The sequence below is a fragment of the Ipomoea triloba genome, chromosome 1 (genome assembly GCF_003576645.1).
Source record: "Ipomoea triloba cultivar NCNSP0323 chromosome 1, ASM357664v1".
NCBI lineage: Eukaryota > Viridiplantae > Streptophyta > Magnoliopsida > Solanales > Convolvulaceae > Ipomoea > Ipomoea triloba.
Window position 1 is genome coordinate 31792778 of NC_044916.1, and position 17591 is coordinate 31810368.

The following is a 17591-nucleotide window of genomic DNA, read 5'->3' on the forward strand; positions in this document are numbered from 1 at the left end:
AGCGTACTCATTCTCTATTCTCAATTTTTACTTCCACACTTAAATTTTGATTTAGATACTTTTACAGGAGTCCACATGAAGAAAATAACGTATCTGCGCCTGCCACATACATTAGGAAGTAAATTTGAGAGTACATGTAATAAAACTCTGATAAATTATGAAAATGTTAATTCTCAAAAATCTATTCCCATTAGATTGTTGAAATTAACTTTAATCAAAAAAAAATATTTTAAAAAGCTCTATTAAGTCTAGCAACATGCGATTTTCGTGTATTGAAGCCTAGAAATTAATAAATGACTTGTAATATGCAATGGCTAGGGTTTCGACGAGATTTCAAGCTACCGATGACGACATTCAAACAACCTTACCAACGGTCACGAGTTGTCCCCTTCTGGAATGGAGAAGGCAACCTAACCAACACTGCCTTCTCCATCGGAGATGATGACCATTTGGTCGCCTTCCAATGGAGAAGGCAATCGACGATCGTCACCAGAGTTCCGTCGATAATTTGGAGTCCATTGAAACCTAGTGACCACTTATTACAGGTTACTTACCAGTTTCTGGGTTTCAAATTTCAATGCACAAAAAATAATTGATAAATGTAATTGTAAGTTTAAAAGTTCAAGGGTCTAATTGATTTATCATATAAAGTTAGGTATGTTTAATACTTTTTCAAAATAATAATAATAATAATTTTTTTGAAAACGAAATACGGTAATATATTAAGTAAGATCCATGCTCAAAGCACGAGCGATGGAAGGGAAAGGAACAGAATAACAATCCGAGCACTCAGACAAAGAAAGGGCTTCCCTTGCAAGAATATGGGCAACCCTATTCGCTGAACGCTTAACAAACAAAAAGCATATGTTTGTGAAACAACTAGCTAGTTTTCTAACATCGTTTAAAATAAGATCAAAAGAGGAAATAGTAAGATCTGAGTTGATTCCATTTATCACTTGGAGACAGTCACTTTCAACCTGCAGATTGTCCATGTTCATTGACTTCACCCATTTCAGAGCTTCTTTGACACCCATAGCTTCTGCTTCATTTGGCATAAATAATCTGAAGTAAGGAGCACTTCGAGCTGCAACAAGGGCACCAGTAGAATCCCGCAATGCAAAGCCAAAACCCATACGTTTGTTGTTGATATCAAGAGCAGCATCCACGTTGAGCTTATACATGAGTGTGGGAGGACTAGTCCACTTTGTAAGTGTAGCAGGGATCCTGGAAAAATTCATAGGTAAGTTGGCAGTGTTCCACTCAGATAACAGATTAGCAGCAGATAAACAGATATGAGAGGCATTAAAGATTTTTTGATTCCATATTTTCTCATTCCTAGCTTCCCATATTTTCCAACAAATAGAGATAAGCAAGCAAAGATCATTGTCAGCCTTTGTATTGAAGTTGAGTTCAAGCCAGTCAAGGAGGGAATTGCTAGAGTTATAATCAACATTTCCAACAGTATCCCAGCAACTTCTAGCTAAATGGCAACGAGTAAATAGGTGAAATTCAGATTCGTCTTCCATATTGCAGATTTGGCAAACATCAGGAACGGGGACATGTTTTAATTGTTTGGTCGTTAATTTAAGTATAAAGTTATTTTAATAATAATAATAATTAAAATAACTTTATACTTAAATTAACGACCAAACAATTAAAAACTTTTTCTATATATTTTTTGGGCGCGATATTGCAGCAATTTCATTTGCTAGAAGCATCTTGATTATATAAATAGGTATATTTTGGTAAGAGCAAATTGTCATTTTGGTCCACTGACTATAGGGGTATTTTTAATTGCAGTTCACGACTTTCAAAACTGTTAATTGCATACCATGACTATTCAATTTTTATCAATTTTGGTCAAATTACCGGCCAAATGTCGCCGAAAAATTCTAAACCCTAAAATAATGAGGGTATTTTAGTCATTTCATGTTTGTTTTCTTCTTCTCCGGCGAATCTCTTCTTCTCCGGCAGACCATCTGTTGCTTCTTGCCTTCTGGAAAAGTGCGACGCCAAACGAGGGCTGGCCACGGTGGAGCTCCTCTACCGGATTCCGTCTGGATGCGCGGCGTTTGTCGCCCATGTGCTCACGGTCCCGCGCACCATTTTCCCGTCACTGCTAGAAGGAGAAGAAGGTCGAAGAAGGAATCCAGCCCGCCACTGCCATCGTTTTGCTGCATTGCGCCGCCACCGGAAGCTCGCTGCTCACGCCGAACGGGGAAGGGAAGAATCGACAGACAGCATTGCTGGTTCTTCGCTCCATCGCTGCTCACAGTCGTCGCTGGGAAAAACAGAGATGAGGAAGGATGTTGATTGCCGGAGAGGAGGCCACTGTTGTTCGTCGTTGGAGGAGCGTCAAGGTCGCCATTGTTCTGCCGGAGAGGAACCAGAGCTGCCGCCGGAAAAGTGCAAGAACGCCAGAGATGAAGAGCATGCATGTGAAATTACTAAAATACCCCTCATTATTTTAGGGTTTAGGATTTTCCGGCGAATTTGGCCGGAGTGGCCAAAATTGATAAAAATTGAATAGTCTTGGTATGTAATTAATAGTTTTGAAAGTCGTGGACTGCAATTAAAAATACCCCTATAGTCAGTGAACCAAAATTGCAATTTACTCTTTTGGTAAATATCATATCCTCAGCCCCGCAAAGAGTTCAACTGGATACAATTTTCGTTACTTAGTATCTTTTACTTCTAGAGTTCAACTAATCTTTGAACAACTATTGCACAGATAGCTCTCTATTTTTCTCTTGGAAATTTTTCATTTACAACTGACAGGATAATTGGGTAAGGCGCAATATTCGACCCGAGGAGACGAAGGGACACGTAACAGTTGCAACACACTTAAGAAGAGGCAACAACACTTCAATTAGGCACTTTATGTAGCACTTAATGTAGATTCACCATTACTAGGAGTCCGTTACACTAACCAGAGGAGTTGTTGCACACTTGCACCTATAAATTTGTAATACATATAGTGGACCTTGTGATAGGCGATGATACACTCTAAAATCTTGTAATCATACTCTTAGCTATACAATTACTTCTTTCCTAGTATACTCCGATAACATATTTACCGTAAATTGTGATTTCATTGAGAGTTTGAGATCAAGCTCTCAAACGTCTAAAAAAGAAACTTTATATTTTTTATCGCACAAAGAAGAAGATGGCACAATGATCAAGCAACCCACACGCAACACAACACATGCATGGAGCCATGGATGCCCGACCAACAAACTCACATGACCTCCGGACCATCTCAATCATAACTGCGTTGGCGGCTTCGAGGCTTTGGGAGTAGGGGGCTGGTGACAAAATAATTGAGCAAAACACAATACCCGACTTGGGGAGCCAACCCGAGGAGACCAAGGGACGCATAACGGCTATGACACACTTAAGGAGGCAGCAATAACATTTGCTTCGACGCTTGATGAGTTGATGCAGCACTTAATGTATGCTCGCCATTACTAGGTGTTCGTTACACGAACCATATACATACACGAAGCATATGCGTCGTTGTATCTGTAATATAAATAGTGGACCTGCGTCGCTATATCTGTAATATAAATAGTGGACCCTGTGATAGACAGAACACACTCCGAAATCTTGTACTCATACTCTCAACAATACAATTACTTCTTTCCTAGTATTGATATAAATAAATAAATACGATACACTCATACACAACATACTCTCTCTCTAGTATTGATATAAATAAATAAATATGATACACAACATGCACAACTGGCCTGGGGATTATTCTAAGGGACTCAACTGGCTCATTTGTTGGCGCTCTGCAGGTCAAGATTAATGGCTCTTATCAACCGAAAGTGGCGGAGGCAATGGGTGTCCAAGAAGCTCTAAAATGGATCAAGTCTATTAATGCTGACTTTGTTCAGATTGAAAGTGATGCCTTACTAGTGGTCGAAGGGATAAAAAATAGCTTCTCTTGTTCATCTTTCGACCTGATCTTGGATGATATAGGGTCCAGCTTTGTATTTGCTAAACGGTCCGCGAATAAAGCAGCTCACCTCCTAGCGAGAAATGCTTTACTCTTGTCTGACCGTAAGGATTGGGGTCCTTTCCCGCCTCCTTTCCTTCTTGATGTACTTCATTCTGATCTTCTTTAATATATTCTCGTGTTTCTTTTCAAAAAAAAAAAAATATGATACACAACATACTCTTTCTCTCTATCAGCTAGATACAATTTTCATTTCTTAGTATCATACTTGCAGAGTTCTGTATTTCTCTAGAGAGAGAATTTTTCATTTACAACATTATTACCTAATGTATTCACCTCCATTGATATAAATAAATAAATATGATATACAACATAGTATTCACCTCCATTGATATAAATAAATAAATATGATATACAACATACTCCCTATCAATTGGATACAATTTTCGTTTATTAGTATCTTTTACTTGCAAAGTTCAACAAATCTTTAAACGACGAATTTTTCGTTTACAACACTATTACTTATGTTTCATCACCTCCATTGATATAAATAAATAAATATGATATACAGCATACTCACTGGAGAAAATCACCACAGATCAATATCCATGCTTCAATCAATGGGGGGGGGGGGGATAGATGATGCCTTTGTGTAGAAATCCTGAGGTGCTGAGCAGCTGATAATATCAGCATTACATTTCTGGAGCATGAGGAACCTGAGACTTCAACAATGGTTGGAGAGCCTTCACAACAATGCTCATGTTGGGGCGAAATTCGGACTCATATTGTACACACAATGCTGCAACAGCTGCCATCTGCATAACCCCAAATTTTGTTTACCCAAAAAAAAAAACTTGGATCTAACTGAGAAATCTTGAAAGCTAAATGCAAATTGAAGTTGTGTGGTATGGGAAAGAGGAGAAACCTTTGCCACAGCTTTTGGAGGACACTCTCCTTCCAGCTTTGGGTCTATACATTGGTGCACTTTGTCTTCACTCAGTCTTGGGGTGGCCTGAAGGGAATTGATGTATACATTCAGCATATATATAAATGTAAATGTGTACTATCACTATCAGTTTAAACTTTTAGTTGAGACAGAAAGCATGAACGCATCCTTCAATTGGGACGCATGAGTCATGACAGAACAGAAGGAAAAGTGATAAATTTGGATACGCACCCAGGTGACAAGGCTCTGCTGTCCGCGAGGCATAGTATGATCTACAGGTTTCCTGCCTGTCAAAAGTTCAAGCAGCACGACCCCAAAGCTATAAACGTCGCTCTTCTGTGTTAGTTGTCCTGTCATTGCATATCTGCAAATATTTATTTGCAGAAATTAGTTTGATAATCCTCAAAGAGTCAAAATCCAACTTGTTCTCCCTCTTTCTGGTAAAAGAACAGCCATGAACAAGATGGTTGAATATAAAACAGGTATCCCACAGTCAGTGGCAAGACAATGTTCTTGCATATTATGGACTTTTATTTAGCATGACTTCAAATGGCATAATTTTCATGTTCACCAATGAAACAATAAAAGTTAGCCACTACACAAGTATCCCACAACATTGAAAGGCATTCTCAAGAAGTCCAAAAAGAATAAATATCCTTAACCTCGGTCTAGTTAATACTATCACTGAGTTGAGTTGAAGTAAGAGAATGGCAAATCATTACTGAACTTAGATAACTATTAGGTGATCCCCCACGTGCAGACGTTTATAAAAAGATTTAAGGGAATGGCGAAGCATTACTCTGGTGCATGATAACCGAATGTTCCCAGAACTCTAGTAGAATGAAGCCTGGCAGCCATATCTGGAGCTTGATTAGAAAGGTTAAAATCTGCAATCTTTGCGCTGAAGTCTTCAAACAGAAGGATGTTGCTGGATCTGATATCTCTGTGTATTACAGGAGGTTGGACCTTCTCGTGCAAATATTCGAGTCCCCTTGCAGCCTCAACAGCGATCCTGACCCGTTGCATCCAATCAAGTGTAGGGCCAGGCTGTGATCCTTGTACTCCCTTCCTTCCTGTAAGTAAGCCAATTAAGCTTGATGAAACTTATGTTTCTCTCTTCCTTTTGGTTTTTTTTTCATTTTTCGTAAGCATACTTTATGAACTTTTCTTCTAATCAGTACAAACGTGCTATCAAAATGAGCTACATTGGGATGTTTTTACATACCATGCAATATATCATGTAAAGATCCCTTGGTTGCAAACTCATAAACTAACACACGTTGATTCCCTTCTACGCAGTAGCCAAGCAGCTCAATAAGATTGACATGTTTCATCCTTGAAACCAAGGAAACCTTAAAAAGAATGAAGCATAATGAATGAATTAAATCGAATGCCAATAATATGCAGCAACCAAGGCAATAAACCGAAGAAATTTATGCAGAATTACAAACAGACCTGGATTAAGAACTCAGTATTTGGCGCTGGCTCAGATGACATATCTAACTTCTTCACAGCCACAGCCTTGCCATCATCTAAACTTGCACGGTACACTCTTCCATAAGATCCTTCACCAATTAATGCCTTTGATCCAAAATTTTCAGTTCTTTCCTTTAACTTCTCCAGAGAATAAAGAGGCACCTCAATAACTGGGATTGTCTTCTGCACCTCAGGTTTGGCAGGAGCTTGTACTCTAGAACGTCTTGGACGCCCTATGATATGGACTTCTTTTATAAATATTGTAAATTTAAAATTGACCAGTGTTTTTTTTTACTAAAATCATCAACCTATAGGCAGCTATGAAGTTCTCATTTGAACACACAAAAAAACATCTTATACAATAAGCCCAAAAACTATCTTCCAATGACATGAATAACCAAACAAAATATTTGATCTATGATATACGATGAGACTCAGAAAATAAATGAAATACCATCAGAATTCTTAGCGGGACTTTTTAGGAGCTCAGTTTCACGTGTGTCATAGGATTCCTCTGATCGGCAGATGCAACAAAACCATCTTCGCATCCCTGCTCTCTTCTTTGGATAAACACCATCGTCTTGGCTTGACTTTTCCAGTGGCATAAAGTAACCTGGAGATGGAGCATTCGACTGCGAAGCAACTCAGAATATAAGAACATATATTTATCTACCAAAAAACAACAGTAATTCAAAGAAATCGCTTTCCCTTCAAATTATAATTCAAGGTAGAATGTCTGTTCTTAAGATAATGCTTCCTTCCCTTATCACAATGTCTTTCACATGCATGGTAAACAGATTCAGAATCTGATCCCATAATCAGGCAAAAAGCGGATGCATTTTGTAACTGGAGAAAAATCAGAAAATTGGAGAAATACAAAACAGAAAATTGAAATTTGTTTACTAAAATCATTTTTTTTCGAATTGAAAAACAGAGAATTATTTTCCATTTTTCTAGAATTTGGATAATCCACTAAACAAATTCTCTAAATTCGGAGAAATTGACATAGCAAATCCACACTTTAACCCCCCCTACAACAACATGAAAAACAGAAATGGTGCAATTTCAGTTTTCATGCAATGATATAACAAAACTATCAACATATGGAAAACGAAAAATGCAGAGATAACAAGCATACCACAAGCCCTCGCCGATGAAATGCGTCATCCATCGACGAATGGAGCAAAAAGATAAAAACAATCGCGATTCAGGAACAAAAATAATAATAATAATAATGATAATAATAATAAAGGAAAGAAATAAAAATGAAAAAAAGAAGAGATAATGAATCCCCAAACTCTTTAACTGAACAGTAGAGAGAAAGGGGATTGAAAAGGTAAATTCAAGATGGAAAGGGCATGTATCAAATACCCCCACGGATTGGGAATGGAATAGATGAAGGCTTAATAGAGAATTGACGGAAGAGAACGAGAACAGAAACGGGCAATTGAAGAATTGCAGTTGGCACAGATCAGAGGCAACCCGGAATTCAAGGTCCGATTTTCCATTATTTTTAAAATTTATTTATTTGATTATTTATTATTTAAGGGGAAAAAGAGAAAACGCCCAGTTGTAGTCTTCGCTGTTTGGAGAATGAGAAGAAGTGTATGAAATCGGACAACCAACCACCAGCGAAACCAGAGGAGCATAATGGAAAGTCTCTCCTTTTTCGCGGGCCAATTTGTTCTTTTGAATTTTTCCATTCGACAAACAAACTGATTATTATATTAACAAAATTATTTTTTTTTTAAACAAAATAAAAGAAAAAGATAAAAAAATCTAAGTCCCTAAACATTCCCTGAAAAAGTCAATAAGACCCCTAAACATTTAAAAAGTGCAATTAGGTCCTTTAACATATTAAATTGGGACGAAAAACTAAAAAACAAAAAACAAAAAAAAAAGGGACAAATGACCTACTATTGCATGTCATTCCTATCTCAAGCGAAAGTCCAGCGATCGGCGACAATTCATCGTCATACTCCGGCGGCGGAAGGCGACCACTGCCTTCAATGGAGAAGAACAGGAAGGCGAAACTGCATGGTCGCCTTCCCAGGCAGTGGAAAGTGACCAGTGGTTGTCCCATGGAGGAAGGCCGCCAGAGTATGGCGACCGGCGATGGTTCGGTTGTCATCGATCGCCGGACTTTTGCCTGAGATGGGAATGACCTGCAATTGCAAGTCATTTATCAGTTTTTGAGCTTCTTTGCCCCATTTAACATGTTAAAAAAAAAATATTTAGGCATCTAATTGATTTTTCATGTAATGTTTTAGAGGTTTATTTGACCTTTTTTCAAATAAAAAATATCCAATTTATAATTTTTGTGCAATTAAACTATTGACCGTAAAATATACATAATTAAACTAATTAAGAAATGCTCTCGTATAAATAATGGTGCAAACCCACTTCCCTTACTAATGTGAGACAATATCTACTTTAAAGTTTTTCCACATTATTTTTCCAATTCAAATGGGTCTACTTTGAGAACCAATTTTTCATTCACTCATTATCAGTTATGAGCGTACAATATATCAAGCTCTTCGTCTAACTATGAAAAACCCGAGTCCACTTTGATCTGACCCAAATTGAAAGTGGACCCGCATATATTTGTACCACAAAATAGCCACTTAAAATATCATTTTATACTATTTTTTCAACGCATACCAAATACAAAGAGTTAATTTGTTCTATCAGGTCTCCTACGTATCGGCCCGACAAAACATCTTGGAGGATGTAAATCATAGTAAGTCAGCTGAACATAAAGGCTAAATATTTGTTTATTGCGCACAAAGAACCTCTCACACTGCCGACTCGATCCCGAGTCACTGTTTCCAAACTTCACCACCGTGACCAATTGAACTGCCTATGCGAGCTACATAATTAAACTATTGAACAAGCAAACGGGTGCAATTGAACCTTATGTGCAATTATTTCCTTTTTTTTCTTTTCTTTTAATGCAATTTAAGTTGACAATATTTCAATATTGGAATAAGGGTCAAATAGGCCACTGAACTACACACAAAAATGCAATTAGGCCATCGAACTACAAAACAATGCAATTGGGTCCCTGAACTACACAAATTAATGCAATTTCATCCAAAATGACATGTTTTACCTGATGTGCCGGTTACCAATTTTAAAAATAATATTTTAAAATAATTTTAAATAAAATAAGTAATTAAAATTAAAATTGAAATTAAATTAAAAAAAAAAAAAAAAAACTACCGGCCGGATCGTCTCCGGCCGGCCTCGTCTCCATGGCCGGAGCTTCGTCTTCGTCTCCGGCTCCGGCCATGGAGACGAGGACCTTCGTCTCCATAGCCAGGAGACGAAGGTCGGCTTCGTCTCCATGGCTGGAGACGAGGCCGGCCGGAGACGCGGCAATTTTTTTTTTAAATTTAAATTTTAATTTTAATTAATTATTTTATTTAAAATTATTTTAAAATATCATTTTTAAAATTGGTAACCGGCACATCAGGTAAAACGGTCATTTTGGATGAAATTGCATGAATTCGTATAGTTCAGGAACCCAATTGCATTGTTTTTTAGTTCGATGGCCTAATTGCATTTTTGTATGTAGTTCAGTGGCCTATTTGACCCTTATTCCTTCAATATTTTATCTAACTAGTACGTTAGAGGTAAGGGAAACTAATGGTACATTACCACATAAACAATATAACTATCATGCTATACATTATTGGGAGATTTTTTATTTTTTATTTTAAATCCAATTGCATATATCATGTATGTTTGATTGTTCAATTAAACATATTTTAAGTTCTATTGTTTAATTGTACAACACTTATACGTTATGTGATTTATTTGGCACTCTTTATAACAAGAAAATACAAGTGTACTAGAGATATTGACACCTGCTTAAATTTGATTGATTAAAAATAAGTAAAAGTTACATTGTATAAAAATTGTGACTATTTTTATTATTATTTTATAATCAATCAATGCATGTCACATTAATATACAACGTAGAGTAAATAAATTTAATTATAATAAAACATAAACTAATGATAGAAGAAGCTATAATATACAGAGTATCAAATATATCTCATGTCATTGTTGACGTAGTTGAATAAAAAATTGGTTTGTGTGTAAGTTTCTTTAATTTATTTATTTTTTTTCTTTCGCAACTATTGTCTTATAATGTGCACTATATAAACTTGATTATTTTTTATTTAATAGTTTACAAATTACACAAAAAAGTCTCTCAAACTTTTCTTCAAAATACAATTTATGTATTTTCATTCAAACATAAAAAGATAGTCTTTTAACATTCAGCCAAACGCCCAAAAATTAAAAAATTTTTAAAAAAATGAATTGAAAAACATTTTACAAGTTTTCAAATCGACCCTTATTTAATAAAGTTTCATTGCATGTACTTTTGAATTTTAATCAATCACTTTTACGTGACAAACAAGAATTGAATATTTTTATTATGTAAGTCCAAGAAAAAATGTCTACAAGATTTAATGAGAGAAAATAAAAAGTTGAGAGTAAGAAATAAGTGGCAATTAGTATTTTCATATTTAATGCGGTATGTTTATTAATATTCCGCTGTATAATAATCTCTGAATTAATACCCATGCCTACGCAAGAACAAGAACTTTAGTCGAACACAACACGCTTCTCTACACAGTTGCGCAGACAATCGATCTCCATCTCAATCAGGTATTCTTTAATCCTCTTCTGTAGCAATCCCTCTCTCCACTACCCTATACGAATATGGTGTGTATGTATGGTTCAATACTGGTGAATACCTATCCATATTGCCATTGATTTGAAGCGTTGCGGGTTTCTGTGATGGGATTGAGGGTTGTGACCTTTGTGCAAAGTTTATGGCCTTTCTCTATTTTCAAACGCGATGACTTGAGGGTTTCGGAAGGGTTGGTTAGCAAATTATCGATACCTGATTGCACGAAACAGTTTGTTTATGCGGTTCCCGAGCCTGAATCGGGTGCTGTTATATACGTAGTGTGTGTTCAGAACTTATCGGAGCAGTCAGCTATGGATGCCGAGTGTCTCATTAGGGAAATTAGGCCTGATGCGGTGGTGGTCCAAGTGGATAATATGACGAACGAGCTTCATAGGGATGGAAATGAGAGTATAAATGATAAGGGTTTTATGAAGTTTTTATTTGCTGGTGGGAATGATGAGGATTGTGAGGAGAATTCGGTTCCAACCTCCGCAATTGAGGTTCTAAAGAGGTGTTTTATGCACAAGATTAATAAGGAAAAGTATGAGAATGTGGCAGGGAATTTGGTATTGAGGGAGATTTTTGGTGTTGGATTTGATGGATATTTCTTGGCAGCAAAGAAAGCAGCAGAAGATGTTGGTTCAGCTCTTTTGTTACTCGATTCTCCTTTTGTGAAACGCAATGAGGATAATGAGTGTTCCACGGTAGGAGACGAAGGGTATCCGAATGGGTTTGGAGTTCTTGGTTTGAAGTCTTTTAACAATCTGTTTCCACAAAGGGCAGGGCAAATTATGATGCCAGTGAATTGGCAGGGATTTCGTCTTACAAATGATATCCAGACTCAGATGGTTAAGCTATTGTCATCACATTTGGTTAATTTGACTTCTGTTGCAAACAATGAGTCTGAGAATATTCAACCACATATACAGTATCAAGCCCCTCAGTTTGCTCAATCTGTGTATCCTTTACTAGTTGATTTGCACGACATTTTTGGTGATATTCCTTCAACAGGAACAGCTCTAGCTTCTGCTCAGAAAATGTTGTATGATGTAAATAGAGGAGAAATGGTCAATGCGGAACTCCTTTCCAATGTTTATATATTCCGGATTGCAGTTGAGGTGTTGAGAATTGCTTTGAGTAATGCTGGCCGGCTTCCTATTAGCAAAACTGAGGATGCAAACGATGAGTTTTCTGAGCTTTCTATTGAGGAGAAGTCACATGCACTTCTTGCCCAAGCTCTCCGAAGCCAGACAAAGAAGTATAAATCAATTGTTGCAGTAGTAGATGCAAGTAGTTTAGCTGGATTAAGGAAATACTGGAATACCTGTGTTCCTCTGGAAATTAAAGATATGGTTGAACAGCTTGCTGCTAACTGGGAGAGTGACGAAATTTCAAAGTCCGACAGAAAAAGCTTATTAGCTGGTAAACCAGTGGTAGCAGTTGGGGCAGGTGCAACAGCAGTGATAGGTGCTTCATCCCTCTCCAAAGTCGTTCCGTTATCTACTATAATGAAGGTAGTTACCTTTAAAGTTCCTGCCTCCTTAAAACTCGTGATGACTCAGACCCAAAAGGTTGCAGCTATTATGCTTGGCAAGTCAAAGGTTGTAGCCCCTGGAATGGCAAGTTCTAGTTTGAAATCATCTGTTTTTAAGGCAGTTGCTTCCACTGAGAAAATTCGAGTTGTGGCTCATAGCGCTATAGCCTCAGCCGAGAAAACTAGTTTATCAGCTATGAGAAGTGCATTCTATGAAATTATGAGGAAACGGCACATCCGGCCAATTGGGTTTTTGCCATGGGCAACATTTGGGTGCAGCATTGCTACCTGCACAGGCTTACTTGTCTATGGAGATGGAATTGAGTGTGTTGCTGAATCACTTCCTGCAGCTCCTTCAATTGCCAGTTTGGGTCGCGGAATTCAAAGTTTGCGCGAAGCATCTCAGGCAATGAGGCAAAGTGAAAGCTCCAGGATACAAAATTCATTAGAGTCCCTTTTGTACAGATTTAAGAAGATAAAGGTTCAATAAGATTTTGGCTGCTTTCTTATATGTTCACTCAAAAGTGAAACTGAACTTACTGTTATGTAAATAAAATTGAGTATAGAGGCTTTCCATTTTATGATTGTTGAAGTTTTCTGTACGGTTTGCAGGCTTGCTTTTGCAATTGAATCATTTTCTTCAAGAGGAAAGGGAAATTATAACTTATGGTTCACTAATTAAATTTTATTGAGACTAAGATGGTGAAATTGTTAGCTTTCGAACTCCCAATTGAAACACAAGACTTATGATTTTTAGTGAATTTGATCTCAATCCGTGAGATGGATAATCAAAAGATCTGACTCATTAATTTACAATCAAAGATCCACTTATTAATTTATGAATTGAGACCCAAGAAACAGTCTTACATTTTATCCAATTTTATTACATAATGCTCTTTTTTGGCTGAAAAACATTACAAAATGGATATTTATTTGGGTGTAGAAGCTAGGAGGGAAAGAAGGATGGGCAGCAACCTAAATGCGGTGTTCTACGCCGATATATACCACCCTATTCAGTCCGGCAGCATCGACGGCACCGATATTCTGCCGCACGACAGCGCCGTCTATCGGGCACTCCTCTGCTCCAATGCCGGCCTATGTAATTTTCCTCTCTCTGCTCTCTCACTTCCTTGCTTTTAACTATCGCTCTTACTTTCTACTCCTTTTCTCGCAGATGACCCCTTCGGCGACCCCAAGGCTGTCGGCGATCCTTACTGTACTCTCTTCGTGGGACGTCTCTCACACCTCACTACCGAACACACTCTTCGCGAGGTGGCCGTTTCTTCTTTTATTAAGTTTTACAGAAAACAAAAAAAAAAATTATTTCCTTCTTATGGCGGCCAATTAGACTGCTCTTCTGAAATTTTAGTTCTATTTCTTAAATACCCTGTAATTTCTGTAATTTTGTTTGGGTGGGATGTCTGGAGTAATAGCAGAGATTCTGTGTGAATTTCCAGGAAATGAGCAAATATGGAAGGGTGAAGAACTTGAGATTAGTCAGACACATTGGTGAGATTTTGTTTTACGCCCTGCGTCTTTCTCATTATTACGGAGCATTGTTATTTCTTGTTATAAGGAGTTGCAATGGTGTTTTTATTTTCTCTTAATAAACATATTGTGTTCTGAAAGTTGTTTTGATTTTCTGAAGTGAATTCCTATTCTGTTCAAATATTAAAGGGACTATCTGTTGTGTTGAAAACTGCAATGGAGTTTAAATTGTTTGGCTCTGAACTTTGACAGTCTACACCATGTGACCTTGAAACTCTATCAAATTTGTACCCTGCTTTTATTTATTTATGTGATGGGTCACTGGGTTTAAACTTTACTTGCATGCAAATATGGTGTTAGTACTTGTCCCAAGGTCTGCTATTTCAGCGTGATACATTCTCATTGTTGAGTAAGAGTAAAAAATCTGCTCTTGTTAGATGGAATCAAGAGCTAGAGATGATGAGAGCATTTGTTTGATCCATGTCAAACAATCTGGAAAGGCATTTGGGTTTCTGGTGAAAAACCTCCTTGAATTCGTGTAGGAAAAATGACACAAAGATGGCCTGAAAAGAATGCTGACATTGGTACAAAGGTTTGAGCAAAAATGTGATAGCTATAAAGATAAATGAAGAACATGGTATAGTGTAGTGCTCATCTATTGACTACTAGTAGATGGAATGTTTTCTTACCTGTGTGTTCTTTATGAATTTTTGGTGATTTCATTCAACTCAAAGTCATAGTCTGGTGCTTGGAAAATACTATGGTCATTTGTTGAGAATTTTTTGTCCAAGTTCTGTAGCTTTATATAGTTCTTATAACTCTGTATTTGTTTGGGGATAAGTATATTACTTTATTGAGCTGTAGCATAATGGGTTGGAAATCTAGCATGTCTTGATAAAAGTGCCCTTCCTATATGATGCTATGATAACCAGTTTTAATGTTGCTATGTAGTAACGGGTGCTTCATGTGGATATGCCTTTGTCGAATTTGAAACAGAAAGAGAGATGCGACGGGCATACAAGGTAATGCTTTTTCATCAACACCTCTGTCACCTCAATGTCTACAATATATAGTGATTGACCATTGGGTTCATACTCACCAAATCACCATCCTCTCTCTCAGGACTTTGACTGTTTAAATTCTAACCCAAGAAATTACAAGTATGGTCCTTTGTTTGTCAAGAAATTGTGCAAATTCTGACTGTTTCTATCCGTCTTGTTTTTATCTCTCTCACAAACTATGTCTGTGTAGTTTAGGGTCCTCAACTATGTGTTAATTTTGAGCTTTTATCAGTTACCGTGATGGATTCATATTAGTTTCTTGGAGAAAAATTGTTATTGATTAACTTAAAGCAGAATACCTTTACAAGTAGGAAATTGCCCCTTATCTTAACAGTTGTCTGCTATAATTTTCTAAAGCTTGTCCTTCTAAAATCTGACACTCACTGTTCTTTTGTTGTGGACATTGTTGGTTCTGTAGTTTTATATATAAATTTTCATTTGAAAAATGATAATGACATGAATAGAGGAAACTAGGAAAGCAAGATGGTCTCTCTGTGCTCCCAAAGGCACATTTTAGCTTCCCGGACATTATCAATGACATAAATAAGGGAAAGAAAGATAAGTCTCCATGTGCCCAAACATGCCTCCAGCTTCTGTTGCTCATTTTCCCTACAGAAGCAAACTTGCAGTTATTCATTATCTTTGATTATTTTTTTACACAGGATGCTCACCATAAGATCATTGATGATTCTGAAATTATAGTTGATTACAACAGGCAGCGACTGATGCCAGGCTGGATTCCAAGAAGATTAGGTTAGTCTAATTTTCTATTCATTTGAGCCTTAATGTGTTATTTATGTCACTTCTTGAAGTGAGCTTATTTCATAGGAGGGGGACTTGGTGGCAAAAAGGAATCTGGACAACTTCGATTTGGAGGCCGAGATAGACCATTCCGAGCCCCACTGTATGTCTCCATCCTTCCTTCCATCTTTTTTCAAGGATTCATGTATTTTTATTATTATTTTTTTCCTTCCGACTTCTACTGATTTGAGTCTATTTGATCAAATCTCAAGATGACTTTTGTCGGTTTAATTGGTAAAATTCAAATACAACCTGTTTCAAACAGGCAACAGATCAAATTCAACATAAGCTTGGATGCTTGGTTTTATACCAACCTTGGCCTTTTTTTTTTTCCTCAAACAGGCGACAGATTCCCTTGGATGACCTGAAAAGGCTTGGAATACCACCTCCACCAGAGGGACGATATATGTCTCGCTTTCAGGTAACTGGAATTTTTAAATGAGAATTTCTATAGTTGAAGGATTAAAGAAGATATCATAGTTGCTATCCAGCAATTCCTTGCTCTTAAGAATTGTGAGGTAGTTGGTTTGCTTCTTTTACTTTGTGACTAGAAGCTCTAGACTATTCTTTTCATCAATCAAAATTAACTTTAGTTGTCTTCTGTGGTGGCATAGGCTATTTTAAACATGTAGTGCTGCCTGAACCTTGACCTTTAATTTTCTGTCATTTTCATTAAATTGTGTTAAGATTCCAAGTCACTGTGCTTTTGTTCTCCCGTTTTTTCTTTCTGCACTTTCATGTGGTATATACAGCACTTGCATGGCTGATTTTTTCCAGAATTTCTGCGATGGATCCAAGTAAATTTGAAGCTGGGAATTTGAATTCCTTTCTAAATCAAATTATGCAGGTTCCATCACCACCCCGAAGAGAAAGGATCTCTGTAGACAGTGAAGACTCCCCTCGCAAATACAAAGAAAGTAGGCGTTCTCATCAGCGGGAGAGGTCAGCCAGTACGGAACGCAATTCCAGCAGACACAAGCGATCCATGGACATAGAAGACACCTCTCGCAAGAACCATAAGCGTAGGAGAGAGAGATCCTCTAGTCCTGATTTTTCATCGGATGGAAGGAGTTCAAGGGACAGGGAAGAACGCTCCACTCAACGACACAGAAAGCATAGCAGCAGGCATAAGCGATCCTCTCGTCACGACCGTTCATCTGGTGAAAGTTCATTGTATAGGGAAGAACGTCATAGGTCTCCTTCACATCAATATGACAGATGGTCTCCAAGCAGGAAGAGGTCTACCAGTTGATTAGGAAAAAACACTTGAATATTACCCCCCTCCTAAATTTATCTCATCACATTCATCTCTGATATGGCTATATAGAAATGAAGTAGAAGAGTGAATTTATTCTAGCTTGAAACACATTTTTTCTTTTCTAGGAGTTGCGGTAGAAACCATCTTGAAATGATTCGATGAGTTTGAAATGCAAAAACATTTATCTACAGTTGATGACTAAAAGTAGGATTAAATGTATGCTTTTGAACTTTACATGACTAATATTAAATACTTGGAGTATTTTGTTTTCTCTTGAAAATTGATTCGGTCATGTTTGGTAAAGTCAATTTTAGTTTATTTGATCACTATTAACTGTTTGATTTGGTTAAAAAATTAATTA

At 37.2% G+C, this 17591-nt stretch overlaps 4 protein-coding genes across 6 annotated transcripts; 2 read left to right on the forward strand and 2 right to left on the reverse strand.

The window, feature by feature from the left end:
- Nucleotides 1–722: 722 nt before the first annotated feature.
- Nucleotides 723–1526, reverse strand: LOC116012436. The gene has a single exon (XM_031251972.1). It carries the CDS (start codon nt 1524–1526, stop codon nt 723–725), a length of 804 nt encoding a protein of 267 aa, XP_031107832.1.
- Nucleotides 1527–4589: 3063 nt separating this feature from the next.
- On the reverse strand, nt 4590–8000 carry LOC116000033 (PTI1-like tyrosine-protein kinase 1). 2 transcript variants are annotated; one of them, XM_031240039.1, is made up of 8 exons: nt 7755–8000; nt 6838–6996; nt 6363–6616; nt 6133–6259; nt 5707–5980; nt 5139–5271; nt 4887–4973; nt 4590–4776 (listed from the first exon to the last, which is right to left on the reverse strand). In XM_031240039.1, exons 2-8 carry the CDS (start codon nt 6986–6988, stop codon nt 4654–4656), a joined length of 1149 nt encoding a protein of 382 aa, XP_031095899.1. In that variant the 5' UTR covers nt 6989–6996; nt 7755–8000; the 3' UTR covers nt 4590–4653. The 2 variants fall into 2 exon arrangements, with proteins under 2 accessions (XP_031095899.1, XP_031095891.1); XM_031240031.1 differs by having other exon boundaries at nt 6838–7015; nt 7522–8000.
- Nucleotides 8001–10978: 2978 nt separating this feature from the next.
- Nucleotides 10979–13266, forward strand: LOC116025962. The gene has a single exon (XM_031267387.1). It carries the CDS (start codon nt 11196–11198, stop codon nt 13110–13112), a length of 1917 nt encoding a protein of 638 aa, XP_031123247.1. The 5' UTR covers nt 10979–11195; the 3' UTR covers nt 13113–13266.
- On the forward strand, nt 12978–17510 carry LOC116025969 (U11/U12 small nuclear ribonucleoprotein 35 kDa protein). 2 transcript variants are annotated; one of them, XM_031267401.1, is made up of 10 exons: nt 12978–13103; nt 13566–13721; nt 13797–13894; nt 14080–14131; nt 15062–15132; nt 15636–15729; nt 15832–15924; nt 16000–16075; nt 16315–16393; nt 16820–17510. In XM_031267401.1, exons 2-10 carry the CDS (start codon nt 13586–13588, stop codon nt 17222–17224), a joined length of 1104 nt encoding a protein of 367 aa, XP_031123261.1. In that variant the 5' UTR covers nt 12978–13103; nt 13566–13585; the 3' UTR covers nt 17225–17510. The 2 variants fall into 2 exon arrangements, with proteins under 2 accessions (XP_031123261.1, XP_031123270.1); XM_031267410.1 differs by lacking the exon at nt 15636–15729 and having other exon boundaries at nt 15834–15924; nt 16820–17502.
- The last annotated feature ends 81 nt before the right edge of the window (nt 17511–17591 follow it).